This window comes from Aulonocara sp. 'chitande type north' Nkhata Bay, linkage group LG5 (genome assembly GCF_057382095.1).
Source record: "Aulonocara sp. 'chitande type north' Nkhata Bay isolate Kocher_YH1m ecotype deep benthic linkage group LG5, A_spYH_male_GT1.1, whole genome shotgun sequence".
NCBI classification, from domain to species: Eukaryota; Metazoa; Chordata; class Actinopteri; order Cichliformes; family Cichlidae; genus Aulonocara; species Aulonocara sp. 'chitande type north' Nkhata Bay.
Window position 1 is genome coordinate 27,211,670 of NC_141348.1, and position 24,610 is coordinate 27,236,279.

The following is a 24,610-nucleotide window of genomic DNA, read 5'->3' on the forward strand; positions in this document are numbered from 1 at the left end:
GAGAACATAATAACAATATGAGAAAGGTAAGTATTTTTGTTTTTTAAACAAAGATGGGCTAAAAACTGTTGTACAGTACAGTGAAAATCCATGGGTTTTTATTATACGTATAAGAAAGGAGATGGTGCCTATTTCCCTCTTGCATTTTACTTACCAGATTTAGTAAAGCATTCATGTGGTATAATATAGAGGTAGGATTTAAGACACATTGACTTTTTTAAAAAGTGTCATTAAGTAAAAGTCGCGATTAATCTATCTGAGCTCTTGCTGAAGTCCTGCAAGGTTTATTTTCTTTGATGTTTGGTAGCTGAGGAGAATTTCTAAAAAAAAAAAAAAAAAAGCACATGACACACAGGTCATCTGAGACATTTTATATACAATCTTTTTTGGTACATGGAAATAAAAAAGACTCTATTCGGACAGAAACACATAAATACAAACCCGAACAGGTCTTACAGTATAAAACAGACATGAAACTGCTTAATGCTTCACTAAAGCCATACAGTTAGGATGCATTACTATCATTTTACTATGTTCAAATTGACAGAATCCAATGTACAAATGACTGCGTAGTGCAGGTTAAATGTAAGTAGTTTTTGTTAAATGTGACCATAATACGATGTCGAGACATTCTTGATGTTGATGTTCACAATGCATTTTAATCTGTATGACTTTAGTCATGAACAAGACAGGGGTCAACTCACACTTCTTACTGAGTTATTATATTGAGTAATTTTAACTGTTAATTATTGTTCATTCAAGGTTGTCAGCTATTTCTCTTTTTTGCTGGTTTTGTCAATTTTGAGATGAATCCACTTCCTCTTACTTTTTTACTTTTGTTTTAGGTGAATTGAGCCTTGTCTTGTTAAATCATTTCCTCTATGCAGAGGGGGGCAGGCTTGGCTTCTACAGACGGCAGTGCAGTTGTTAAAGCGCTGGATTAGATTTTTTGGCACAGGAAATAGTACAACCAATGAAACTAAACACACAAAAACACAAGAGAAGAATCTATATGCTATAAGAACAAATATTGTTAGCATTTAAAATGTTAATTGTCACAAAATACAATATTTACAGTCTCATAAATTTGAGGGGGAAAAACTGTGATTAAGGTGAACGAGACTCGTAGTGTATATATAATTCCTGCATCAGATTTAGTAAAAATATAATTAATTCGAGAATGTCAGTGGTGCTTTGCGGCCTGTATACCGTACTATGAAAAGGTTTTAGGCACTTTGATTTATTATGCATTACACAATGCCATTTTTATGGGGCCCAAATTCAGTATGCAGCATGAAACAAAATAAAGAAGCATCTCAAAGAACAATCGTTAGAAGAACAAAGAGTCCTGCAACAGATGGTATGGTCCCCATAGAGCCTTGGAGTCTGAATCATGGAGTCTGAATGGGTTTACATTAAGTGACAAAAGCAATGGAGACAGGCTAAATCCAGCAGAACATTGGAAAAATACTCAGAAACGCTTAGAACTGTACTGAGGTTACCACTGAAAAGTACACTAACATACAGGCACCCTTTGCCTTGGATTTACATGCGGAAACATTGCCCACACCAGATATGGATCAATTCATAAAAATGTAAAAATAAAAATAATTTTTTATTGTAGACTTTTGAAAGAGACTTTCAGTTTTTTAGTGCCTAAATCTTCCACACAGATTTGTATATACTGTGTACTTTTATTTGTATTGACAGTTAGCAGATACTATTTAAAGATATTCACTCCCAGGAGGTGTGAAGGAAAAAGAGGGGAAAGGAAAGCTGCTGCAGTGGGTCTGGAATTGGTTCAGAAAAGGTTGCGACAGCTTCCTTCTATTATTTATTTACCATTTTTGTTTCCTGATATAACTTTGTCTTATTTTTGCAGCAAATGAACACCTTTATGCTTCATACTTCATGCATAAACAAATGTAAGGCCTTGTATAATTTTATTCATTTGCCTTCAGGTAAAAAAACGGTCTAGATCAAATGATGAGTCTAATCTGGCGTGAGAGAAAGAAGATGATTCACTGGAGTGCTGCAGTTTGGACAGATTTTCCAAGATTTACTGTAACAACCACTCAAAGCTCACGGTTACATTATGCTCCCTCAGATTTAATATTCGCCCAAATTTTTTTTAATGAAATCAGTTGCTGTTTTCAACCCCAGATCTGATCTACATAAGCCAAAGCAGGGTTTTGTTTTTTCGTTTTTTGTTTTTTTCATGAGGCATATTGGGAAACATATTGAGTAAAATGAATCTCAGAATTACAGGTCAAGGGTCAGTCATGTCAAAGAAGTCTTTCTCAGATGGAGGCCCACCCCGGTACCAGCTACAGCTTGTGTCAGAGCGGCGGATGCAAGCGTACTGCCGAGCCTGCTCGCCGTTTAGGCTGTTATCCAGCAGCCAGTCAGTCCACAAGCACTCGTTTTCTCCTGTAGATGCACACGGCACTGTGTAACAGGTGTTGATCTAAGAAGAAGAGAAGAATAATCGATTCGTCATCTCATCTCTCATCTCATCATTTATTAGTGAAGTAGGTCTCCCGTGTATTATGGATTACAGTTATGCAAAGGTTGGAAGAGAAAACAATGTTCACACATTTTAGACAAAATAAAAACAAACAATTTTTTTTTTGAATATAGAGAGACGGAAAAGAGGCAAAGCAGCAGGAACAGATGAGAAGAGTGGCCTTTCTGCTGTAACAGCTGTTACACTGTTTCTTTAGTCTAAGCTCATGAAGACGTCTCTGACACAGACAGATGAGTGTGAGAATGATAAATATGTATGCATAGAGAATTGACAGTCCTTACTCACTCTGCATTCACAGCCCATCTGGTATCTATAGTTGAGATTCTTCTTTTGCGACACTGATAAGTTGTCCCAAGACTCTACCAGATCACACTGGCCAATAGAAATCCTCCCATCACTCCACATGCTCCCTGTTTGGTGACATCAGCATTTAGCCTTGCATTCAGTAGAATAGATTAAATAACTATTGCTGTGTCCAAAGGCCTCCATAAGAATCTTAATACTCCTAATGATAAACCAAATTTTTAAGAGCTTCATTGGTATACAGCTTTAACCTAGTGTTTTGGTTGATGATTGTCTCACCTTGTGGAATAAACCTTACACTGGGTGGTGGTCTAATGAATTTGTTTAGCGCTGTCCCCGGCAGACAGGAATCAGTCTCAGTGAAAATGAATAGTTTCACTCCCAAAAGAAAAGCCATTTAGGAAAATTTCTCTCTTTACTGGTCACAGCACCAATGTACCAACTTGTTTTTTCTTTCAAAGCACAATATAAAAAAGTTTCATTGCATACTGTACCTGAGAGCAGATACCCTGCCTTATTGTTGGAGTCCAGCTTGACTCCACACAGCGATGAGAAAACTGGAGTGTACACATACTGGATATCCTTAGCCTTGTCAAAACCTTTGAACATCTAGATACGGATGAGAGGAAAAGAGCAGAAACGTTTTGTACTTTTTAAGAATGGGCTTGGCATAATGTAAATTTAATGCAGTACAGTATGTGCAGCAACAGTGTCGTGCAGGAGGAATAATAAAAGAACTCTAGGTTTCCAAATTACAGCAGCAGAGAACATCCTAGTGCTTAAAATCCAAATGTGCAAATGAAAGTGTTGCATATTTATAATGAGCAGACATTTTTATGAAGAGCAAATGTTAATCCTGTTCAGTAGTCATTATTAACACCATGAGGTCATGTGGAGATAGACATTTGGAACATTTCAGCTTGATTTTTTTTCTCATTGCTCTAAAAATATTTGGACATTTTGCCTTTATTTGACAGTTAACACAGGGACAGGAAGCACTTAAAGACAGAGGGGAGTTTGATGTCAAACAAAGGTGGGAAATCAAACGGTGGATGTTATACTGTTATGTGTGTGCCATTGAGACATTTAACATGCATGATACATTTTACTTTATAGGGGGCAGGCTATATGTAGCTCCACATAAACCACACAGTTTAAAAAGGGAGGGGGGGGGGGGGAAATGGATATGTGTGCATGACCAGGGCTCTCACCTTGATCATTTTTATTTCGTATTGGATCATCTTCATGTAAGGTGAGGAGCTGTTGCTAGGCGACACAATCTTCTCTCCAGATATCTTGGCTCTTATCACTGTTTGGGAAACACAGAAAAAAACAAGGATTAGGATCCTGCAAGTAAATCCAAGATAAGATAAGAACATTGTTTGCATACAAGAAACAATGAAAAACCTGTGTAGATAGATAGATAGATAGATAGATAGATAGATAGATAGATAGATAGATAGATAGATAGATAGATAGATAGATAGATAGATAGATAGATAGATAGATAGATAGATGGATGCATGTCCTCTCAGTAGTGATACAGGATGTGTCCTCCTCTCCTCTGGGAGGGAAATCAAAACCCACATGGAATAACAAGTAGCTCTCTGCTTGATCACTCCCATTAACTACCAAGTCCTCTCCACAAGCACATACTGTATGTGAAGTATGAGTATATACTTCACTGTGCATACACACACAGCACATTTTAATGTTACAACCTCTGAGAATATTAATCATAATCAAAACATTATTAACACTGATTACTTTAAGCAACCTGACCCGAATATCAGAGGCTTTATGTATACTGAGCTATTTTTCTCTTCCACCAAGCACATTGAATCTACATTTTTAGACATAGGCAAGGGCTGTAATGATGACTGACAAATTAATTTCACTGTTAGATGTTTCTTTTTCAGACTGATAACATACTGGTAAGGCAATCAATCAAAGAGAACTGACTTTATTATTATACATCTGAGGTTCAATTTAATGAAAAGTGAAAAGCAGTGGCATCACAGAAAAATGTATGTGACAGCTACTTATAAGAAAGTGAGTTAAAAACATGCATGGAGTGTTTCTTTTCTTTTACCATAATCGACAAGTGCTACCACGTTCAGATTACTAGATTACTGCTTACATTAGTAACACAGTGTTAAAGTTTGTAATATGTTATGGTTGCATTTCACATTACATTAAAAACTGGCCTGTCAGTGACTAATGAATCTCCAGCAGAATGAGGCGTCTATATGAGCTAATTCTCACCCTCAACACATTGTAATGGGTTTTTTTCAACATGCAGCGCAGTATGATGGACTTTTTGTTTGGAATTCCCTTCATGTTTGAAGGTAAATGTGCTCTGTAATAGCACTAAAATCCACTTAATTTGCTGTAACAAGTTTGGCGTTGTAACATTTCAAAAGGGTGAATTTTAACCCTGGTCACGAATAAGCCTTTCATAAGCCGAACTATGTAGCTTGTGTGGCTAAATGCCGTATATATAGCCATATCAGAGGGAAAATCAGTGCAGGTATTACAGTAAAAACACTTCTTTTTGAAAGCAGTTGGGTCACAGTTTTATACACATGCAAAGTCTCGATAAACATGTCCATCAATGCCTCATCAAGCAACTTGTAATAAAAAATCTTTACCAAACTAACATGATAAAACTAAGGATATTTCCTCTGTATTTTTATTTTATTTTCGGTAACTAAATTGTTATTTTTCACTTCTCGTTTTAGTTTTTAGTTTAGTTTTCATTAACTATAACAATCTTGCCCTGAATGTATGAGTGATAAAGGCGTACCCACTACACCAGTATGTAAAGAGTTGTGTTGTTTTATCAGACAGAATAATATTGACCAAATACACTGGGTATTTCTTGTCCTAAAAGCATTTGTGCTTTTTCTCTGTGAAGATATTCTGCATGATGGATAATATCCTATATAATGAGGATATAATATAAAATATCCTTTAATGAATTCCCTGTAAATTCATCTCCCACATCTATTCTCTGTAAAAGCAGGAGTACAGTCCCTTGTAGTGCAATGGTGAAAGAGAGGGGGGAAAGGAGCCAGAAGTGAATTGAGTAACCTTTGTGAAATCATGAAAGAGAGAGAAAAGTAACAGTGTTAGGGAGAGGGAGTGAAAGTGTGAACCTCACTCTCGCACACAGCTAAGCAAACGTCCTCGCTTGTTTTTTCTTTTCGCTCGACACATAACTGTGCCATGGTTTTGTGTGCTGGTAAGAGGAGGAGGAGCTCAGCATGTTCTGTGAAATTGGCTCAGGAGAAATAAAGACTTTTTTTTTGTTCATCAAACACACAAGTGGAAAGATGGGCAGGCAGACAAATATGTGCGAATCCGTATAACGCTTTAATCGTTACACTGCTTGCAGCAAAAGAGCTGATCAAGGAACCTTCATACATTACCTTATAGAAAATGTCAGGGAGCATGACTGTAGATGCCTCTATGCTATTTGATATTCTTCATTGTTACACTGCATAATTCATAACCGGAGGCTCAGATTCGGTGTGGTAATACATTTGAAAGCATTAGACTTGCAGCCATGCAGTAGTTTTCTTGGGAATAGCTGCTGTAGTTGATAACTTGATCATCTTGGCATTATCCAAAACTTTACAGTGACCACGTTCTCTGTAGTACCTTACCTTACAGTCTGACCCCTACAAAGACACACCTGCCCATTAACCCACCTACTGTGTATACACACATGCAGCTGCAACCTCAAAAAATGTCAGCAGAGTTTGGTTTGATTAATTAGCTGTATTTGTTTAAGTAGGCACTGTCAAAGCTTGAGCTGTAGACGACTACATCTACAGCTACTACTGAATCTTTTCACTTTCTATCTATTATATTTGATCAAAGTTGTTCTTTTTTTTCATAATATCAAGTTAGTACATTGAATGTGGCACTAGTAAAATAATAGGTTGTACGAAAGGTTAATGTAAAAAGTTTGATGTGTTTAACATTCTGAAAGGATACATTATAACCGAGCTCACAGGGTATTAGGAGACCTGTTACTTTTGATACTAAAATACATTTTGAAGCTGATATTTTTGTATTTCAGCTCAAATATCTGTATGCAAGATTACAGTATTATTTAGTTAATATTTTATGTATTTAGTTAATAATTTAGCTTAGGTATGTGAAGCTAAATCATTATAGATTAAGGATTTTTTTAAAATTCTGGTTACCGCACAGGAGCCGGTGTATATATGTATATATTCTTGCATGAATTTATTTTCATAAGAATCTTTCAAGGATTTCTCAGTCCTGCTCTATTGTGATGTAAAGTGTGTGCATGGTGGTACACACACACACACACACACACACAAAGAAACATGTCTCAAGATAGACAAAGTACTTTGGAAAATTAGCTGTCACTCTGTGTGCCGTATTAATGGTCAGCAGTATACCACGGAATAGATATGTTCTGTGGAAAGATCAAAGAATTTGCAGTCTTGGCTTTGGTCGTGTGTCAGTGCCAAAATAGAATCTATAGCTAACCAGCCAGGTTGGTGATTTTGATCTTTAATTGAGGAACTATTGGTTGGGTAAGGAAAAGAAAAATTCTATTGGATTTGCAAGAAGCCATAACATTTTTTGGAAAGTGCATTCCATGAGATATACTTAAGAAATTGTCTATAATAATAAGTGAATTGCAAAACCTTCCAAAACAGTTGTCTTGGCCTAGATTATCTGAAATGTTTACCCCCACACCCCCACCCCGTCTTTGAAGTGTACACGCTGGGTTACCAGCTAATTTCAGTTACTGCAGCTGTGTTATGAACGGGAATAAGGACAGGCACGCCTGCTGAGTGAAAGTAGCTGTGCATCTGCCCCACAGTTTCATAACCAAAGAGAAATATTGCAAACTTGTACCATGAGAACCTATCTGTAGTAAGTAACTTCCCCCTCCAAGATGAATCGGCACCCTTGTCATGCTCACAAAGCTGGACTGTCAGTGGGCTTTCACACTGATATTGTTAGTATGCAGACCATTAGACCAAGCCTATAGACATGGAAATGAAGTGGGGAGAGACTGGGGAAAGAGAGAGAGCGAGAGAGATGGAGTAGGCTGAGTTGGCATGGCTTGGCCTCTGTCCAACAAACAGACACTCGCATGCACACAATGTCAAATACACAAACATGGCCAGGGAACCGTCCAAGGTTTGTCCAGATGGGATATTACTCAGATGTTGAGCTTTATTCAAAGAGCTCATCGACTCTGACAGCACTGTCAGGTCAGCTAAAGGACACCACCAGCCTACTCTTAGAAAGCAACCAAGGATGGCCTCAGGTGCCACCAAGTGAAACACGTTTTTTTATTTCGATTTTGAGTCTCCTTTTTTGTTATGCATCGGTCCAGAAAATTATATCCTATCTGAAAAAGGCCCAGTATCCATATCCATTAAGAGACAGGCACATACTTTTGGAACTAAAAACTTGCCACAGTTCAAAAGAATTTTCAATTATCTTTAGTAATTCTTCTGAATTTATGCACAACTTATGTAAAAGGTTTTTCATGTGATACAACCTTTGTAAGAGTTCACGCAATAAGTGTGTGCTGAGTTGGAGTTTCATCTGGGCTCATTTTTATCATTTATTTTTACTTACTGTTTACATTATACACCTATTGTCAATGCCACTAAATATTACATGACTTTAAAATATAGCTATGGTGCTATGGTACCAAGGTGCGGACGATCTCTTTGGGGACATATGCCATTTAGCCTTTTTTCACCGCTCTAAATCTAGAATTTGTATTGATCAATTTTGTTTTGTTTCTGTTCTGACCCATGGTTAGATTATTCACTGTATGTTAAAAATCGATGTAACTACCAGCAGGGGGAGACAGTTGGAGTTTTGCCTGGGTGGCTCCACAGTGTAGTTAAGTGAAAAATTCCTGGTTTGATCCTGGAGGAGACAAAAATCCCTTTGGTACAGAGTCAAAAAGGGCATCAGCCTTAAAAAAAAAAAAAAAGAAAACCACGTGACACTGCGGTGACCCCTTGTGAATAAGCAGCCAAAAGTAACTTGTTTTTATATAGAAGCCAATGGAAAAATGACCTTTGACCTCTGCCCCAATGTTTTTGTCAAATAAGTGTCCAGATCAAAGCTAAGCTCCCCTCACGAGGTGCAGTGCTGGGAAAAAGTACTTTTACCTTTCCTGATTTTTTTTCCCTTTTTTTTAAATTGTCACACTTAAATGGATCAGATCATTGTCTTAATAATAGACAAAGTGAACCCAAGTAAATACAAAATACAGTTTTTAAATGATCATTTCAAGGGGGGAAAGCTATTCTACCTGGCTCTGTGTGAAAAAAGTAATTGCCCCCCTAAACTTAATAGCAAGATTGTGCCATCAAAGTGTTTGTGATAACTGACAATGATGGCAATCTTTCACATCACTGTGGAAATATTTTGGCCCACTCTTCCTTGCAGAACTAATTTAATTCAGCTGTCACTGTTAAAGGTCATGCCAACGCATCTCAATCTGATTTAAGTCCAGACTTTAATAGCTTGGATAGCAATTTTCCCCACAATAAACAAAATCACCATGTAAAAACTAGATTTTGTCATTATTTGGGTTATCTTTGTGTGTATTAAAATTTGATTATCTAAAACATTTAAATGACAAAACAATGCAAAAAAAAAAAACAACCAAAAAAACCCCAAAGCAACCAAATTATCTTTCACTGAATTGTATATTTATTTAAAACTGTGTACTTTTTTCTCAGTAGATTTTTGTTCGTTTCAGTTTTGTTGTAATCAGTAAAAGGATAAGGTAAAAATATTCTTGTCTACAAACTGCCCCTTTCTACAGAGTCCAATCTAAACACCCTGCAGATGGTGAGGTTTTGTCACAGTTTTCATCTTAGAACTATTTTTCAAAGGTTTTGCTGGATAGTTTCATGTCTAATCGACTACAACAGGAGTATTTTGTTTTTGTTTTTTTAATAAAAGGCCTACATTATGTCTGACAAGTCTCCACTATGTGAGTAATTGGTGTCCTTCAGTTGCTCTGTCAGATCTGCAACATGCTCAACAAGTCCAGGTTCAAAATATAAAGATAGCAACAGCAATAATGCTCGGTTCAAGGTGTCTCAGTGTGACTTCGCTAATCAGTGGCTGATGTCCATCTTCTGTTTACATTCTGTGGCTTATTGAATAAGCATACCTGGACAAGCAAATAAATGTGTGACAACTTAGCAGTAAGAAACCTGCTCTCTATAACCAATGATTAAAAAACAGGGCACAGCACCATGCAGCTGAAAACCAGAACATTCCAGCTTGAGATGTTATTCTGGTTAGTTCAGGTCCTCTACTAGTTTTCCTTTATAGTTTCAGGCTTTGAAGAAAGCTCAAAGAGCCAAATATTCATACTTGCAGAAATGTAATCTCAGCCATCAATGGCATGTGTCACATGTAAAATGCTGTCCTAAAAACCTTGCATTGAGATAACCAAGATCTAAATTGGCTGTTCACCTGGAGATTTTGAATACAGGTATTGCCTTTCATTTAACCCGGCCTTTGTTTTAAAAGCACTGTAGAGAAGTTGACCCTTTAAACCTAAAGGGATTTGCAGACCAACTAGAAAACATGACTAAAATAAAAGCAATTTCCTCTTCTCTCTCTCTGTCTCCCTCTCTCCTCTGCTGGAGTGTAACCTTTGACCAAAGCACATACTCCAGCTTTCCACACTCTGGAGCCAAGTACTCAAAGTCAGAGCAGAGTGTTGGTTTTGGCTTGTGCTTAGACAAGAAAGAACTGGATGACGGGGGCGTCGGGCAGAGAGACAGGCACACAGACAGACGGACGGACAGAAAGTAGGCCAGGACTTTTTTTTTTTTTTAGGGGTTGTTTTTACGTGAGTGACAAAAGGAAGGCGCTAATTTCTTAAAACAGATAGCACACAAGGAAAAGTTCATGTTAAGAGAAAAACTGCATCCAAATCAACTTATTGAAATACTGCTATAAATATCAACCATGAAATTATGTTCAGATAACTCACGTTTTCTATGAATAATAATCATAATAATCAAAAAGGCCACAGTAGCTTAGCCATGAACCTCTATTGATTAGTTCTTGTAAAACTAATTTTGCACTGTGGATTGATTTTTTCCCCCTAAAAGCATGTAATTAATCTGATCAGTAATCCAAATAATTAATTGGTTTGTCAATATGTAAGGACATTGTCCAGATTAAAATAAATAAATAAAGCATGCACCTATTTTCACACATATAACCTTGGTTATTCTAAATTTCAATAACTTACCAATCTCAGCACTGCAAAAGAGCTGTTGTGGGTGTGCTGGGTGGCAGCTGCATCCCTCCACAACTTCCTCCAAGCCTGCACCAAGCAAAATGAGCACCCAAAGCCCCAGACACACACTCCGCTCCTGGGACACGGCCATGATGACTCTGGCTACCTCTGACCGCTCCACCACTTGATGAAAGCTCGGCAACCTCTTGTGATCCTGTTAAGTTCCCCTGGAAGAAAGTCGGGTGGGCAGTCAGCAAGAGGGCAGGGTGATAGATAAGACGGTGGGGTCGAAGTGGTAAGATGAGCTCTGCTGAGCCGAAAGGCAGCTGTGGATAGAAATGTTTTCATAAGTTTAAAGTAAACCTATGAATTCAAGCTGCAGTGAAGGGAAGGGAAGGCTGCTGCTACTGTTGCTGCTGCTGCCACTGCTCTCTTTTCTCTTCTCCTCTCTCCCTCTCTGTAGACAATACGCAGAGGAACTTACAATAGTTGGATCCCCTCACACTCTGGTCTTGAATGCTGAGAGGGTCGCACACAGGGAGCCTCTTATGTGCTCAACAATTTAGGGACAGCCTCCTCTAACGCAAGAAGAAAAACTACCATCCTTTGGCTCTTCTTCTGCCCTCTTTTGATGTCCTCACTCTCCTCCCATAGGCTGGCATAGGTCTCATTCACTTAGTCATAGTTTCATGTTTCATGTAATCACATCCACTTGGGAGATTAGGTTTGGTTTTTGGATTTTGTTTACAGAGCTGCAGTGGATCTGTGTACATACACGATTCCCGGAGGATGAGTCCCGCTGATTTTGGTGGTTCCCTGACTTGTCCTCTAGCACCACCATGAGCATCACATGTTAGGATTTTGCTGAAATAAAGACACATTTCTTTGTTATTTTTGCACAGTGTTCATGTGACTTTCATAAGATGTTTATTGGCATTATTTGAGGATGAATTTTACTGACTTTGATTTGAGTTTTTGTTTATTGCAGCAGTTTTACTGCCTTACTAATAACGACCACTGCTAAAGGGGCCTCTTATTTTTCACTGCAGGATTTTCCAGTTTGTTATTATAACTAACATAAGTTGTCATTATGCTTCTTCATCATTATTTATCCATCAGTTATACTGTTTATTTGCAGATTACAACACCAAGCTTCCCAGTGGTGGTGAAGATTGGACATGCTCACTCTGGAATGGGAAAGGTAATTGGTTTATTTATTTACCAACTGACATATATACAGTTAGATTAACCATTTAACCACACCTGCTTTACTTAAACTTTAGCTACCATTCAAAGATATGTGGGGATCGACTATTACAGCCAGGAAATAGTTTTGGCTCTGTGAATGGAGGACAAATCATGTGGCTATTATAGTAGTTAGCTTAGATGGTTAAATGGTAACCATAAAGCACCACTACATCTAGAATCACATTTATTATACTTGTTAGTGCTTTTGCTGGCATACGCGTGCACTTAATAGCCTTCTCCCATCCTCTGCTTCCATCTTAGATGTCTTTCTTTATCCCTTTCCTCCTATCAGTTCATCATTTTTATTCTCTCTTCCCTTTTACATTTTGTCCAAACATTGTGCTGTTATTGATTGACAACTGTGTTAATATTTTCTGGCTGAAATCAGAGTGGAGCGTTTCTACCGCTCCTGATCGATCCACCACACATCATTCCCCTGAACTGCTCAGTTCAATAAGCCATTTTCACACATGCACTGCACATTAAATGGAGAAGCTTTATGTGAGAAAGCAAACGTCTTAACCGGTCAGATTGGACATTAGATTGATTGATCGATTTAACACTGTTAACCAATGTTTGATGGCCAGTTGAACCAATGTTAGAATCAAGCAAGTCAAACATTGTCCAGACAGTTTGCAGCAACTGCATTGTCAATCGGCTTTGAACACAGCCAGTCAACTTCATGAGTATGTCCAGTAGTGATGATGCATTTGTTTTTAAACAAGCTTGTGTTCTACATTTGAGAAACGGCAACTTAAAGCACTGTCCTGACCTGACTCTCCTGACATTGTGATCCATGTAGTGCCACTCTGTGCTGGGTTACCCTTATTCATTAAATATAATTTATTGTGACACAAGAAGGTATTATTTGTGTATTACAACCGAGTTACAGGAGCTCAACAACCACTCATCCTTGAAAATGTTCTACCCACACGTACCATCACTGTCCTTCCGGTCTTAAAAGTAAAGCCAATGGAGAAGCGCTTTAACCTGCACTTTTTCTATTTACCAGCAGGGGGTGAAATGTACATTGGTGGCATCTACGTGACAAATTGTAAGACTGGGTGCATTTTGAGAGTCTTTCTTTATTTGAATAAATAAATTAAGTATTTATATGTTTTACTCCACTGTAGGTTAAGGTGGACAATGTGAGCGACTTCCAGGACATTGCAAGTGTGGTGGCCATCACTCAGACTTACTGTACTACAGAGCCATTCGTAGACGCCAAGTACGACATCAGGGTCCAGAAAATTGGCACGGACTACAAAGCCTACATGTAAGTGTGCTGTCCTTGTGCGTCATTTGGATTTAGGGATGATATATTGTGCGTGCGCGCTCATGTACCAGCAGACAGAAATATAAATCTTGAAGTTTACCATACCACATCTCCATGTCTCATGTGCCTTTAGTTTAGAAAAAAACAAAGAGCATATGCTAGCATATGGTTATGAAACTGCCATTCAGACAGAGAACCTACAGCTCTGCTCTCTGCCTGACTGCAGTTAGTAGCTGAAGCCACAAACCTCCTGCTGCAAGGATGCTTACTTCTCTCTGTTTTTTATTGCCTGCATTTATAATATCTATACTGAAGGGCTGACTCTGTAATGAGGCTTTTACATAATAATTTAATGCACAATTTCCTCTCCTTTTCCAGGCGAACATCTATCTCTGGTAATTGGAAAAGCAACACTGGATCTGCCATGTTGGAACAAGTAGCCATGACTGACAAGTGAGCACCGCTTCCACATTAGTGATGCTCAGGCTGCCCTGATGTCACACACATCTCTCTTGTGTTTTACCACAGTTAGTCAGTGTACTCAGATTAATTCAGCTGAAAGCCGTTGACATTTTGTACCACAACTGTTTTCACATCATCTGCTCATGGGTGAAGCATGCATTTCAGCACAGTATTGAGAGCACAGGTATAGTAAGTCAAACTGTAAACAGTATCTAGTGCACTTTCAGCACCGTTATCTGTGTACAGCAGCCCTGGAACAAACATTATTATTCAAATATTATTTATAGAGTTGCAGTTGTCAAACAACTTTTAGCTCAGTTTTATGCAAGCTACCAGGGCTAGAACACTGGATTAGAGTACATTATCCTTCAGGTGAGTATTGATCCGTCTGTTTTGACCCTAGATTGACTGGAAGGAGTAAAGCAAGGAAAAAAACAGCACCTTCATAGGTTACAGCCTGGAGCTAGAGGGGCTCAAGAACGGGTTTGCCGTTGGGATCTAAGCCCAAACAACATTTCTGCTACACGCTGTGCTGAAGTGATAAATCAATACCACTGCTTAATTAGTGTGCAAGACTTTTCATTAACAATAAGGCAGGAAAGGTTCACCATCATCTCCCACCTCGTTTTGATACAGCAAAGAAAACAAGTTAACTACCTAATCTTGTTGCACATTGTCACCTATAGTCGCCTTTGACAGCTGTTAATAGGACTAATTTGTCACGCTTTTCTTTGTGACAGGTTTAAACTGTGGGTCGATACCTGCTCAGAGATCTTTGGAGGACTGGATATCTGTGCTGTCAAAGCCATATGTGGCAAGGATGGAAACGACTACATTACAGAGGTGAGAAGGAAAGGAAGGGAAGGGAGGAGTAAAACTAAAGAACTCAAAAGGTTTTTAGACTTTTTCCTGCATCACTGTATTTATTGACTCTTGCGTTTTGTTTGGAAACTTTCACCACGCTGACATCAGCCTGTGGGAGCTGTGTTGCATAAGCATATTAAATTTATCATGTCTGGCCCAATTTACACTGCTGGGAGCAGAGATTGTCTGGCTGGGAATAAACTGATTCAGGTAACCTGAATGCACATTAAGGGTTTAATAGCTGATGTCTGGTGACACTCTGACGTGCATACATTACACAATTTGTGTCACTTTATGTTCATCTTTTACACCAGATTGCTCTGTCTTTGTGTTTCAAAACTTTACTATCTCTCTATTTCTCTTTCACCTCTGCCTTTCCAGTATTTTTTTTTTTTATCGCAAACTGGTTTTTATGTTTTGCAGCCTTTAGTCGTGATGACAGCAAAGTAGAAGTATAAATTTCTTCTGCTTAATGCTACCTTTTATGTAGAAAACATTTACATAAACCAAAACCATTAACACTCTTTTTAAAGTTTTTAAAGGCTATAAAGTATAAGAGCTTAGATTTAGTCCAGATTGGACAGATTGGAGGCGTCTGGCAGGATGACTGCACCAGATTCTCAATGTTCAGGCTGAGATAGAGCCATGATCAAGAGAAGCTGACATAGAAAGAGGTTACAATAAAGTATGAGGAGCTTTGAAAATTGGTTTTCTGGCTGTATTGGTTCTCTTAAAGTTGGGTAGTTAGGGCACTTCAGTGTGGCAGGTTAAGCTTCAGAAACTGATGGGAGTATGTTTGAACCCAAAGGCAGAGAACTGACACAAAAAGAAAAAGTATGAGCTGCAAATAATTGGAGGGACTCAGACTATCGCAGCAACACTACTACCAAGCTGTTGAAAAAAAGGTAGAATTCAGGAGTACAAGGCCAAAGATGAAATGTTTAGTGACCAGCAGCTTGACAAGCTTGGGTTTGTAGGGCAGAAACTAAAGTGCTCTAGAAAGAGCTGCTTCTCCGTGGAATAATTTTAGCAGTAAGTACAGAGCATCTTAATTATGTAGGTCATTGCAGCTTGCTCATTTATGGGTCAGTTCTTATCAAAATTGTGATAACTGGCCACGAAAAGATGGAACAATATGGTAAGCACACTTCAGATATGGTAAAACACAGCCTGCTTTGTGAAAGTCAATAAAGAAGCCAGAACAGACAAACCAACTCGATGTTTCTAGACGGCAGCTAATCAACTTATAGAAAGAGTAGAGCAAAAGCTGAAGTAGTCTAACAGCTAAGAGTGTGTTTGTGATAAACAGATTAGACAGATGGAGGGGGAGATATGGTGACAGTTTTAAAATAACAGGATTATGTAGTGATGATTCAGACAAGATGTGTTTGTGGAAATAACTGTATGACTAAAAATGATAAAAAAGAGACCATGAATCAGAGAGAGCACAGGGAAATTATCCTGGAGCCGACATGACACAAAAGGCTTGTCATCCATCCCATTTAAGCTTTGAAAAAACTTGACAGTCATAAAACTGTGTACTATTTAAACTGAAAGCAGATTTCATACTGAAACTGAAAAAATAGGAAACAAATAACAAAAACATACCTCCACAGTTCCCATGAGTCACTTTTTATAATGATGTAAAACTGAGGGCAGTTTTTGCTCATTAAAAGACAAAATCCTGTAATGGTGTGGGTGTGTTTTGTTTCTGTTTTATTTTTTTATGTTGTCTTTTTTTATGATTTCAAACTACACTTTCCCTGCAATTGGAGAAATATAACAGAATCACCTAGATACTCTGTTCAGACCGCTGTGCTGTTTAACCTCCTTTTTTCATCAATGTCCTGACTTTGTTAGCCAGTCATAGTTCGTACATCTTCTCATCTCTCACATTGTTGTCTCCTGTTATCCAGGTTGTGGGTTCATCTATGCAGCTGATTGGCGATCACCAGGCAGAGGACCGCCAGCTCATTTCAGAGGTGGTGCTGGCTAAGATGAACCAAGCACTGGCCTCCAGGTCATCTAGCGTTTCCCGCTCACCAACGCGCTCCCCTCAAAGCCAAAAGCCAGCTACTGTGCAGCCCCAACAGGTGAAGCCTTTAATATGTTGCATTGTGTAGCATTTGTTCTACAAAAACAAAAAAATTTGCACCGCTAGACCTCTTCCAGTGTGGCTGCTGTTTTAAAATCTCCCTGTGGAAATCATGTCCTGACCACTTAAAATTGTGCATCTACAAAGGATCCTGATGAATAACTTCAGGTTTAAAGATACTGTAAGCCTCTTTAGAAAAGTACATAGATGCTTCTGGTTATGCTCCCAACTGATGGACTCCTATAAAGGTTGCTATTTGGTCTCTGGGTTTGAGCTAGAGAATTCATTTTCATTACCAACGATAATATTTTAACATTAAAACTGGATCAGCTTTACAGAGATGGCTGATGTTTATATCTTAGAGAGCAAACATTGAAAGCATAGCAATCATAAATATGGCGGAATCAGGAAATCCACAATGTGATCTAAAAGTAGCAAGTGTTTCCAAGGTGCACAGGAAGCACCTACTGTAGTCCTTCACAACTCACTAGTGCATCCTTACCTTCGTTTTCCTTTATCCCCAACCATTTGGGGTAGATAGTTGCCCCTCACTGAGCCTGGTTCTGACGGAGGTTTCTTCCTGTTAAAAGGGAGTTTTTCCTTCCCAGCTTTGCCAGGTGCTTGCTTATAGGGGGTCGTCTGATTGTTGGGGTTTTCTCTGTATTATTTTAGGGTCTTTATCTTACAATATAAAGCGTCTTGCAGCTGTACTATTGCTGTATATACCGGAGCTAGGTAGTGTAGTGGTAGCACGACTCACCTTTGGAGTGGGAGTTGCAAGTTCGAGTCCCACGCATGAAGGGTCCTGGCTAGACCCTTCATGCTAAAAACCACAAAGCCCTGGAATGGTGCGGCTGCAGCACGGACACAAAAGTTTTCACTGCAACTTGTACTCTTTATGATACTGAATGTGACAAATAATGAAAAAGCTTGCTGTTTTGTTTTGAGGCCACTGTTGTTGTGAAATTTAATTGTATATAATTTAATTTCCCTTTCTCGTTTTTTATTGCCTTGCCAACTCTTTTTTTTCATTGATCCCTTGTCTCCTCTCTGTCTACTAGACTGCTGCCCCTAAGGAAGGACTGGCTGATCCTAACAGGACTTCAAGCCAACGTCCTCAACCTCAAGGTTTCTGAACACTATTCACCAATGTAAAAGGACTGCTGCTGTAGCATGTCTAGAAAACACTAACTAAATTCATCATTGAACAGTCCCCTTGCTAACATCACTTTCTGAGATGAAGTATCCACTAGCTGTTAACTTGAACATCTTCCTTATCAAACAAAGTACTGCCATCAGAAAGTAAACAGGTGGGAAATAAGTATTCAGTGCTTTCACATCGTTGTATTGGGACTTGATACTGTAACACATAGATGCCCGATCATCCAGTTTACCAGCGATCTGTTAATAGACCTGTTTGTTTTTTTCTGCCAAGAATTAGACAAGAAGACCAACAGTAATGTCTTCTCTGTACTGTAGATATGCAGCTACCATTAGCTTTGCCTGGGCATGGAAACTGGGAAAAACAGCTTACCTGGCAACCCGATCCACCAATAAACACCTTTAGAACTCACTGATTTGCACTTTGACGTCATGTGTTGCTCTGTGGCTTTCACAGGTTTTGTATTCATCAAAATTATGACACACATCTTGTCAAAATGGGAAACTTTGATCTGCTATGGTTTCTTTGGAAAGAGCCATGCTGGCTGTTTCCCCTGTTTCCAGGCTTTGTTTTTAGCCTACCTAATTACCTACTGAGTGTAGCTTCATGTTTACCGTATAGGTACAAGAGGCATATTCATCTTCTCATCTAACTCTTGGCAAGAAAATGAAGGAGTGCAGAAGAGTAGAAGCAGCTTGTATTTTGTAAGCATACTGATCCTTGTTCCTTGAACTCAACAGTTTCCTTCATTACTGCCTCAAACTAGTATATTGACATCATGGCTTCACTTCGGTGTTGACAGAAATGATTGGTGCACTAGTCTGGGTCCAAGAACAGCAAGAAGCCTCTTCTATCTGTCAAAGCTATGCCTTGCCTCTTTTTAACTTGCGGCATTCATTTATATTAACAAGCCAGTGTTGTCTGTTTTTAACTTGTGGCATTCACTTGAATTAACAAGCAAATGTATATTAAAATGCACTTAGCCAGCATGTTAAGTTTAATTGCAGATGTAATGTAAGTTTTCAAACGTGTGTGTGTGTGTGTGTGTGTGTGTGTGTGTGTGTGTGTGTGTGTGTGTGTGAGAGAGAGAGTGTGTGTGGTGGTGTTTGTGCTCAGGGCTGATGTTTTAAAACTAAGTGTGCCTACTAAACGCAGTGGTAAAACGCTACCCAAAGTGTTACATTAACAAAGCCATTAATGTTGGAGTTGTTGTGTTTGTCTTTGTGTGAATTTGGGTTTGCATGTTTGTTCATTGTGGTTTCTCATTTTTTGCATGGGTGTGGCAAATGCCTGTACTCCATGTGGTGGTTAAGATGTTGTAGAAATAGCTTTTTGTGTCTTATGTGAATTGATAGAGATAAATATGTGCCTATTGAGTGTTAAGATGTGCAAATCGGACTTCACTATATATGAATTATGCATTAATAACAATGCCATATGTGATACTAATTTAACACTGTGAAAACATGTGCACTTATTGGTGGATTAATGTTTTATTTTTATGTGTTCTTTAGTGAAAAGAAAAATAACTTACAGAGATTACCATCACTCTGCTTGTTAAATTTTGGCCAGCTCAATTGGGTTTCTGTGGTTTCTGCTTAAATCATTTTTATAATCTTTAAATTGCATTTTTATGCTAAATAAATTGATTTCCTTCTGGCTGAGCAACAAGATCTTGACTTTTTTTGTGAGTAGCTGATTAGAGTTTGTGTTTGGTTGTAAATAAGCCTCAACTGTTTTGTGTTATAATACTTGAAACAGGCAATCTGGCTTCATAAAGTGCAAAATATGATGTTTTTTTTCTCTCACAATTACAACACCTGATTAAATTAAGTTTTAAAAAAAATTAGCATACTTTTCTTTGTCTGCATGATCATTCCTCATTTGCTTGGATCCAGACCATTGAATTGCTAATATTTGAACATCTGGCTATAGATTTGATGAAGATTTTGATTTTTAAACCTTTTCTAAATAAAGAGATTAAATAATATTTTTAATAATATAGCTAAAATCGTTTGCCACTTTCTGTACTTGCTTGACTGATGTGGCGAAAATCAATTATAATAGCGGTCAACAAAATATTAAGCAAATCTCTAAACACAATGTTCCCTAATTCTGGGTTTGTAGCCAAGCAAATTGTTATTGTGTCTCCCTTTATGAATTATGTTTGTACAAATTGTATTTTCTTTGGTTTTTATGCGTCGTGAGTCCCAAGCAACCATTGGGATGCTTTATGACAATCTGATCAAACGTAAGACTCGTGGCCAATTAGCTGCTTGACAGCAGTGACTCTCTGAGAACACATGGGATGAATTTTCATGAAGTTTTTGTAATGAGAAAAAATATATATAAATTCATAAGTCCATAAACAGGATTCTGTTTACATTTTTCAAGCTGTGTTCAAAGAGGCTTTATAATGTAATTTACATTCAGTAATTCTGTTTTGGAGAAAATGAATTCTGAACTGCTGGAAACTCATCCCTGCCCTGCCGCTTCTAGCTCAGCTTGTGTAATCACTTGGTTCTTTTGTGTTGCATGTCCCGCCACGTTGCTGCTTGTGTTTGGATCACTTGTTCTAAACCGGTATTTCTCCTTTTGTTGTTTACTGTCTTTCTCCTCACCATCAGTCTGATTCTTTCCTGCCACTGCCTGTTTTAATTAGCGCACTAGTGCTGGTCACGTGACTTACTGTGCATAACACTTGGCATGATAGGCGAATCACCGCACCTTCTTTTAACTGCTGTTCTGCCTCCCCCTGCTGGTCATTACAGCCAAAACATTCAGAGCCTGCTTTGCCCCAGTCTATTCTTGATAGATTAGTTAGATAGGATTTCTATGAATGTCTGGAATCATTTTGTGAATGGGCATGTTTAGATTCAAGCTCATTTTCTATGTCATGTTCTGCTTTGGTTTTTGGTGAGTGTTACAAATGCCTGGTTGTCTAACGCTGCACTAACAGTCTCTAGAGTTTAAATACTGATGCTTGTATGTTCTATTATTAACCCCCTTTTTGCATTTGGGTGTTGTATAGCAGTGGAAGTACAAGTTCATATAACTATATTTCATCTTTTAGGTGCACCAGTGAAAGCGCAGAGTGTGGACACATCATCAGAATCAGCTAAGAGAGCATCTGAACCAGTACCAAAGCCCAGCCAGGCTCAGAGACCTGGTCCAGGTCCAGCTCAGAAACCAGTTCAGGCTCAGAAACCAAGCCCAGTGCAGAAAGCTGCCTCAGTCACAAAACCACCAGTACCGAGGCCTCCACCAATGATGAGAGCCCCGTCTGTCACAAAGCCAACCCCAGATTCTGCTTCCACTTCAGCCCCAGCCAAAGCTTCACCATCATCCCCTGCAAAAGTACCGGCAGCTGCAGCTCCAGGCTCTCCACCAACCAAAGCAGCAGCCGCAGTTTCTGGCCCCGCTGCAGCCTCAGCTGCAGCTCAGGCTTCTCCCCCAGCCTCTCCTCCAACCACAGAGCAGCCCAAGCCCCAGCCTCAAGGCTCCCCATCCCCAGCACCTGGCAAACCAAAAGATCTTCCCCCCAAACCCACACCACCTGCAAAACCCATTCCTCCTATGCGCAGAAATTCCAAACCACAGCTCCAGCCTAAGCCACAAACCGCACCTCCTCCGAAAGCTTCGCCCACACCCCAGCCCACTGCCCAAGCACCAGCTCAGTCTTCAGATACAGCCTCGGTCTCTGCCCCAGCACAGGTTCCGTCCCCAGCCAAAGCCAGTCAGGTCCAACATAACATCCAGTCTCCAGCTAAGGCTCCAGTTCAAGTTAAGCCAGCTGCTGCTTCCCCGAACCCTGAGCCAGTCCCAGCTGAAGCAGCCGCAGCACCGGCTGAGGCCGAGGCAACAGTGGAAGAACAATCGCAGCAAAAGACTCACCCTCTTCTGAAGTAAGAGCTGAATTATCAACACGCTTATTTAAAGACATTCATTCATTCATTTGAATACAAATTCTCCTTTATCTGTCTTTTCTCGATTTCCCCCTCCTTTTCTCCATTCTCTTCCCAGTAAATCCCAGTCCCTGACCAATGCCTTCAACGCCTTCAGCGACTCTTCTTTCTTCCGCGGGGTCTCAAGCTCCGGAGGCGAAGGCCAGGAGGAGGCAAAGGCCGAGACCATTCGTAACCTTCGAAAGTCTTTCGCCAGCCTTTTCTCTGACTAGACACACCCTCCATTTACCATTGGCCAGTGATGACTTGATTGACATTAAATGTGAACCAGTCTGAGATTAAAGTTTGTGTGTTAACTGTACTGTATTCCCTCTGTCCCGGTCCCTCTTCTGCACCACTTTTAGCTTTCCTGTGTGAGTAACAGTGAGGCCTGCTGGGTAGGATGTTCCGTGAATGAACCCAGACTAATAGGTCTGAAGGAGTTAAGTCATTGATATAGAATATATTATGATATAGTAGAAAGAATAGAATAAAAAATTATTTTTTCCCAGCGCACACAAAGGAACAGAGTCTAAGGTATAATGAAAGTATAATATTAAAGACTACAGATGGAATGTACATAAGTTTATATACAGTATATAAATGCAGTATAAACACAACTATAATGGGAGAGAAGCCAATAATAATAAAAAAGGAAATCAGCAGCACTTTTTGATTAGCTTTGCAGTCAGTGACATAACTCTTTCATTCAGTAGCTGGATTTATACAAATGTTAATGTTCAGATATGACATTTGGTTTCTCCTACATTTGATGGTTTCCAGTGAATCGTTGTTGGTCAGCAAGTCAGTAAAAAGGGAAGAAGAAAAAAAAAGAGATACTTCTTTAAAAGATTTGTTCCTGTCTGTGTAAATCCAGCCGTTGTGTCTCTCTGGTCCTTGGCTACCGTCTACTGGGCTCGTCATTGCTGCCCCTTTTTGTCTATAAGCCTTGAAGTTCATTTATGTGTGCGTGTGTTTTAGGGGGGAGGGGGGGATATCTGTATGTTCATTTGTGTTCACTTGTTGTGCATGGCTCCTCCAAGTGTGTGACTTTTTGGAGCAAGTGAGAGCTCTATCAGTGTTAGACTTTGCCCTCCGTTGCCTCTCTCTCTCTCTCTCTCTCTAGATGTTGTAGCCTTATTGTGAACATGTTTTCAATTCACAGCTATGTGTGTTAGCTGTGCAGACCTGGGTCAATTGCATATTAAAATGCATTCATTCACTATGAAGCTTTGAGCATTGGAATCAGCGTGCCGCTGCTGTTTAGGAGGAGCACGGCTGGCGAGTAAATGAATGCATTTCACGTGGTAACTCATGTCTGTAGTTGTGACTGGTGATTTCTTGTTTCACCTCTGTGTAGATCTATCAACAGTATTGTACTTTGTTGATTATTCTCATGAAAAGACATTGAGACAGTAGTGCAATAACACCTCGACATGACTGTTGAGTGCTGTCACCCTATTATATTATCATACATACGGGATCTGTGTATGTGTTGAATACCTTACTCTTACATTCCCTTTAAGATTTCTTTCCATGGTGACTCTCCAGGTTGCTCTTTACGTGCAGTCAGCATCTGATCTGAGTACTATCACAACTGTTGGTGTTTCGTCCTTAGCCTTGTATGTATAGGTGCAATGAATTTTACGCAGCCTGGATTGAACCCTCTACCTTCACCAGTCATTTTTGGTTCAGTTGTTGCATTTCAAGAACGTACGCGTAAAAACAAATCCTACGACCTGCATATCAACCTGTCGGCTTATCCATTTCCATGACTATGTTGCAAGTAAACTTTGACATATTGTATTTGTCAGAAGTTTATTTATTTTTTTGTAATATATTTATTTATTTTTGAGGTTCCATATTTATGGTAAAGTATAAAATGTTTGTTTTATATTGTGTTTTTATTTGTAATGCAATCCTGCTTTGCATGATCTGGTGACTGGTTTTTTTTTCTGTACAGATAAAAGTTAATAAAGATGTGGTTCCATCATCCCACTGATTCACTGAGAGTCATGCCAGTGGCTGTGTCTTTTCTGTGAGTGTTTTCTTCACATGGGCACATCTATTTCACACTCATAAAGAAGTGTGGTGCATCTGTGTAAGCATATATGGCCTGGGATAGATGTGGATATTCACCAGTCAGGGAAAGTCTAATTAAAAAGCTGCTGTTGAGCAGACTAAAACCAAGTTCGCCACAGCCACTGCTTCTTCTGATTTCAAACTACAAACCTGAAAAAAAGTAAGTTTCTTCTTCTTTCGCTTCCTCCCTTTAAGGATTGCCACAGCTCATCAGCTGTCTCCATTACCATGTCACCAATCCTAAAATACTGCAACATTGAAACCACTGTGAGTAAGATAAAAACAAAATATGCAACTGCTAAGACAAGATTTTGACTTAGGTGTCACCGACGTCCATGTGATTGTGTCACATGGACGTCT

The 24,610-nt window shown here is 39.1% G+C and overlaps 2 protein-coding genes across 4 annotated transcripts in view; one reads left to right on the forward strand and one right to left on the reverse strand.

Moving 5' to 3' along the window:
* syn2b (synapsin IIb) overlaps positions 1–24,180 on the forward strand; it is a 108,500-nt gene extending 84,320 nt beyond the window's left edge. Inside the window, exons 6-13 of the mRNA XM_086292637.1 lie at positions 12,256–12,318; positions 13,499–13,641; positions 14,020–14,094; positions 14,844–14,946; positions 16,884–17,060; positions 18,124–18,190; positions 21,298–22,129; positions 22,248–24,180. Coding sequence (XP_086148763.1) covers positions 12,256–12,318; positions 13,499–13,641; positions 14,020–14,094; positions 14,844–14,946; positions 16,884–17,060; positions 18,124–18,190; positions 21,298–22,129; positions 22,248–22,401 — 1,614 coding nt within the window. The 3' untranslated portion in view covers positions 22,402–24,180. The remainder of the gene's footprint in view (positions 1–12,255; positions 12,319–13,498; positions 13,642–14,019; positions 14,095–14,843; positions 14,947–16,883; positions 17,061–18,123; positions 18,191–21,297; positions 22,130–22,247) is intronic.
* LOC147330808 (metalloproteinase inhibitor 4-like) lies at positions 357–11,748 on the reverse strand. Of its 3 annotated transcripts, none has more exons than XM_086292639.1 (6): positions 11,602–11,748; positions 11,130–11,344; positions 4,042–4,139; positions 3,325–3,439; positions 2,813–2,937; positions 357–2,467 (listed from the first exon to the last, which is right to left on the reverse strand). In XM_086292639.1, exons 2-6 carry the CDS (start codon positions 11,266–11,268, stop codon positions 2,270–2,272), a joined length of 675 nt encoding a protein of 224 aa, XP_086148765.1. In that variant the 5' UTR covers positions 11,269–11,344; positions 11,602–11,748; the 3' UTR covers positions 357–2,269. The 3 variants fall into 3 exon arrangements, with proteins under 3 accessions (XP_086148765.1, XP_086148764.1, XP_086148766.1); XM_086292638.1 differs by having other exon boundaries at positions 11,130–11,443; positions 11,602–11,711; XM_086292640.1 differs by having other exon boundaries at positions 2,333–2,467; positions 2,809–2,937; positions 11,130–11,691.
* Positions 24,181–24,610: the final 430 nt, after the last annotated feature.

What these genes read in the sequence shown, in the direction of transcription:
- LOC147330808 (XM_086292639.1), bottom strand. Translation starts at nt 11,268, where the DNA reads ATGGCCGTGTCCCAGGAGCGGAGTGTGTGTCTGGGGCTTTGGGTGCTC. An exon ending in CTTTTGCAGTGCTGAGATTG is followed by an intron (nt 4,140 to 11,129) that starts GTAAGTTATTGA and finishes TTTCCCAAACAG; the next exon opens with TGATAAGAGCCAAGATATCT. An exon ending in AGATGGGCTGTGAATGCAGA is followed by an intron (nt 2,468 to 2,812) that starts GTGAGTAAGGAC and finishes TCTTCTTCTTAG; the next exon opens with ATCAACACCTGTTACACAGT.